General features: G+C 43.3%; 1 protein-coding gene across 1 annotated transcript; it reads left to right on the forward strand.

The window, feature by feature from the left end:
- Positions 1-2,446: 2,446 nt before the first annotated feature.
- LOC119626012 (large ribosomal subunit protein eL36-like) lies at positions 2,447-2,949 on the forward strand. Its single transcript, XM_038004309.1, has 2 exons — positions 2,447-2,683; positions 2,854-2,949. Exons 1-2 carry the CDS (start codon positions 2,447-2,449, stop codon positions 2,947-2,949), a joined length of 333 nt encoding a protein of 110 aa, XP_037860237.1.
- Positions 2,950-3,850: the final 901 nt, after the last annotated feature.

Raw genomic sequence — 3,850 nt, forward strand, 5'->3', positions numbered from 1 at the left:
GCTTCTGCTGCTGCTACCACTACCAAGCACTAATGCCACTATTTCACTTGGACCAGGATCAACTCAGCTTACAATTACAGCAGCCTTGAAAGCCATTCACCTCTGCCACCTCCCTTACCAGGAAAACGATTTCCACTAACACTGAGTTCACTATGGGCCCGTGCTGTGCCAAGTAGTTCCATGTACTTTATTTCATTTAACCCTCCCTCTCTTCCTTCAGGTCTCAGCTCAAATGGCACCTCGCCTTCGAACCTCCTCCATAGTGGAGTGCCCCTTATTTCTCTATCCTACACCCTTCACAGAACATATATCAATGTATAATTATTTTACTCCACTTACTTTTAGTTGAATGAATGTTTAATGCCAGTAACCACTCTCCAAGGTGATTGCCATTATCTTATTTTACATCGAAGAAAATTTAAGTTCAGAGATTAAGTACTATAATTAGCTCAGAGATTAAATACTATAATTTGCTGAAGATTGCACAGCTAGTAAGTGGCACACCTGACACTGGAACCCAGACATACCTGACTCTAAATCCCATGTTCTTAATAATACCACTTCTGAAAACCTTCAACAGATGAGAGGAATAGCCAGGAATTGGGGAGAGGGGCAGAACAGATAGGAGTATAACTAGGTCATAGCAGAGTTGAAAGACCAAGGGGCTTTATACTAGCAATAATTCAGAAGTAGCCCTGAAAAGGAAAGAGGAATCCTTACCCACTTCCTGATCCCAGGTATTTGAGAAGTAGACAAGGAGTGGCATCCTTTTGAGAGAGCTACAGAGGAAATCTCAGACGATGTCTGGGTTTCCGTCAGGCACAGAAGTAGAGGTAGAGACAGAGTTTCCATGAAAAGCTCACATTCTAGAAAGGTTTGCGTAGCATGGGATGAGCCTTCAGCAGATGCAGGGGGAATCTTTGGAGGAGCAAAGCAGCAGGAAGAGGCAACACAGAGTAGAATGGAGAGGAGGCTATAAAAGAAGAGGAGCAAAGCAGCGGGAAGAGGAAACACAAAGTAGAATGGAGAGGAGGCTATAAAAGAAGAGGTCATAGGGTAATAGAGGGTATTATACATTATGGGGATGCTAATATTTTGAACATTAAATCAAGGATTAGAGGGTTGTGAGGGAGGGCAGCCCCAACTGGCCACAACCTTTGCAAAGAATCTGTCCTGGCAATGTGTTAATGGGCAGGGGGAAATTTAGAGCATTCTAGAAGAAATCAGTCCTGTCTTAAGTTGGTGATGCTTTTGAAGACACTCTCATCCAGGTAAACTGGCCAGTGATAGTTCTAATGAGTCCCCAGGACTCTATCAACAATTGAACAAAGCAGAGGGAGGGTAAAAGAGTGAGTGGGCATGAGTCAGGCCTCCAGGAATGTGTCAGCAATGGCCTGCATTGATTTATTTCTAATGTGAACATAAGTGTAAGCCTGGAAGTTCCTGGACAAAAGATACTATGTTTATTCAGCTCTGAAACTCCAGAATATAACAGATTCCCACTGCATATACTAGAAGGTGGCTCACTAAATGCTTGTTGAAGAAATGGATGAACAAAATTATATATACTGTTTATTCTATTTGTGATGGCATTTAGCACAGCCATATAGCAATATAGAGTACTACAGAGCATTCAAATTCAAGATTAGACCAATAGTCCCCTCTCGCCCGGCGCAGTGGCTCACGCCTGTAATCCCAGCACTTTGGGAGGCCGAGGTAGGCGGATTGCCTGAGCTCAGGAGTTCGAGACCAGCCTGGGCAACCCAGTGAAACCCCGTCTCTACTAAAATACAAAAAATTAGCCTGGTGTGGTGACATGCACCTGTAATCCCAACTACTCGGGAGGGTGAGGCAGAAGAATTGCTTGAACCCAGGAGGCGGAGGTTGCAGTTAGCAGAGATCATGCCACTGCACTCCAGCCTGGGTGACAGAGTGAGACTCCGTCTAAAAAAAAAAAAAATAGTCCCCTCTCCCCACAAGAACATCCCTGAAATATAGCAAATTATTATCATAATGAAAGTAGCCCAGAGATCACAAATAAATACATTTAATGTTAGGAAGAAAATGAGGATTACTTACATGACTGGAAAAATATTTAAGGTAAACTGACATTTTCACTAAAAACCCTCTTTATTTACAATGTTAGTTTTGGAACTGAGCCTCCAAATTCTCTAGACTACATTCCCCAAGGGACTCAGTGCAACACTAGACCTTCTGTTTAACACAGCAAAGCTGATGCTATAAAACAAAGCACAGCCATCACCATTAAGTAAAAGTGTTAAGCAAAACCAGTAATATCAGTGGTTTAAAAGTTGCCAACTGAATTAATGCAGCCATTACCAATGTTTAATAAACCCCTTTAAAGACATGGTAAAATGCTTTGGAAATAATACTATTTTTAAAAAAAACTGCCTTCCGCCACAGCTGCCGTTAGAGAGCAGCAGCCATGGCTCTGCACTACCCTATGACCATGGGCCTCAACAAGGGCCACAAGGTGACCAAGAACATGAGCAATCCCAGGCACAGCTGCCGCTGCAGGCGCCTAACCAAACACACCAAGTTTGTGCGGGACATGATCCAAGAGGTGTGTGGCTTCGCCCCTTACAAGCATCACGCCATGGAGTTACTGAAGGTCTCCAAGGCCATGGAGTTACTGAAGACCTCCAAGTTTATCAAGAAAAGGGTGGGAGCCAGACACGGTGGCTCAGCCTGTAATCCCAGCTACTCAGGAGGCTGAGGCAGGAGAATTGCTTGAACCCAGGAGGCAGAGTTGCAGTAAGCCAAGATTGTGCCACTGCACTCCAGCCTGGGCAACAGAGCGAGACTCCATCTCCAAAAAAGAAAAAGAAAAAGAAAAGGGTGGGGATGCATATCTACGCCAAGAGGAAGAGGGAGGAGCTGCAAAACGTCCTGGCTGCCATGAGGAAAGCCACTGCCAAGAAAGACTGAGCCCTTCGCCCTGCCCTCTTCCTGAAATAAAGAACAGCTTGACAGAAAAAAAAAAAAAAAAGCTGAATACAAAATTGTATAAAAAGCATATTCTTTTTTATTTTTCATTTTTATTTATTTATTTTTTATGTTTTCAAGATAGGGTCTGGCTGTCACCCAGGTTGGCATGCAACGGTACCATTATGGTCCACTGCAGCCTTGAACGCCTGGACTCAAGCAATTCTCCTGCTTCAGCCTCCAAAGTAGCTGGGACCACAGGCACATGCCACCACACTCAGGTAACTATTTTGTCTGTGTGTGTGGAGATGGGTCTCACTTTGATGCCCAGGCTGGTCTCAAACTCCTGGCCTCAAGTGATCCTCCCATCTTAGTCTCCAAAGTGCTGGGTTTACAGGCATGAGCCAGCACACCCAGCCCCCGAGAAGTACATTCTTAAATTTGACAAAACGCGTGCAAAACTTCAATCCTGAACACTCTGGCAGAATATCACTAAGAGAAATTAAAGAAGACCTAAATAAGTGGAGAGAGATGCCATATTCACGAATGAGAACACTCAATACTGTTAGAATGCTTTACTTACCGTAAAACCACAAATGCCCATCATCAATAATTCATTGTTCAAAATGGTTCTTACATTTTATAGTATTAACATCTGAAAAGTATAAGCATTTGTATTAAATTTGATGTGTTTCTGGGTAAGCTCAACAGAAAAGTAGTTTCTAAACCTGTAAAGAAGATGACCAGAGCTTAGACTGTAGATTTTTTACTGAGGGAGTATCCCACCCATGAGCAAATCTCTTTGGCTCTTTTTAGCTTTAACAGCCTGAGACAAAGCCTCAGCCTCACAGGTAGAAGCAATATGTGAACTAATTTCTCAAGATGATATTCCTGAAATAGTCCC

This window comes from Chlorocebus sabaeus, chromosome 20 (genome assembly GCF_047675955.1).
Source record: "Chlorocebus sabaeus isolate Y175 chromosome 20, mChlSab1.0.hap1, whole genome shotgun sequence".
Classification (NCBI taxonomy): domain Eukaryota; kingdom Metazoa; phylum Chordata; class Mammalia; order Primates; family Cercopithecidae; genus Chlorocebus; species Chlorocebus sabaeus.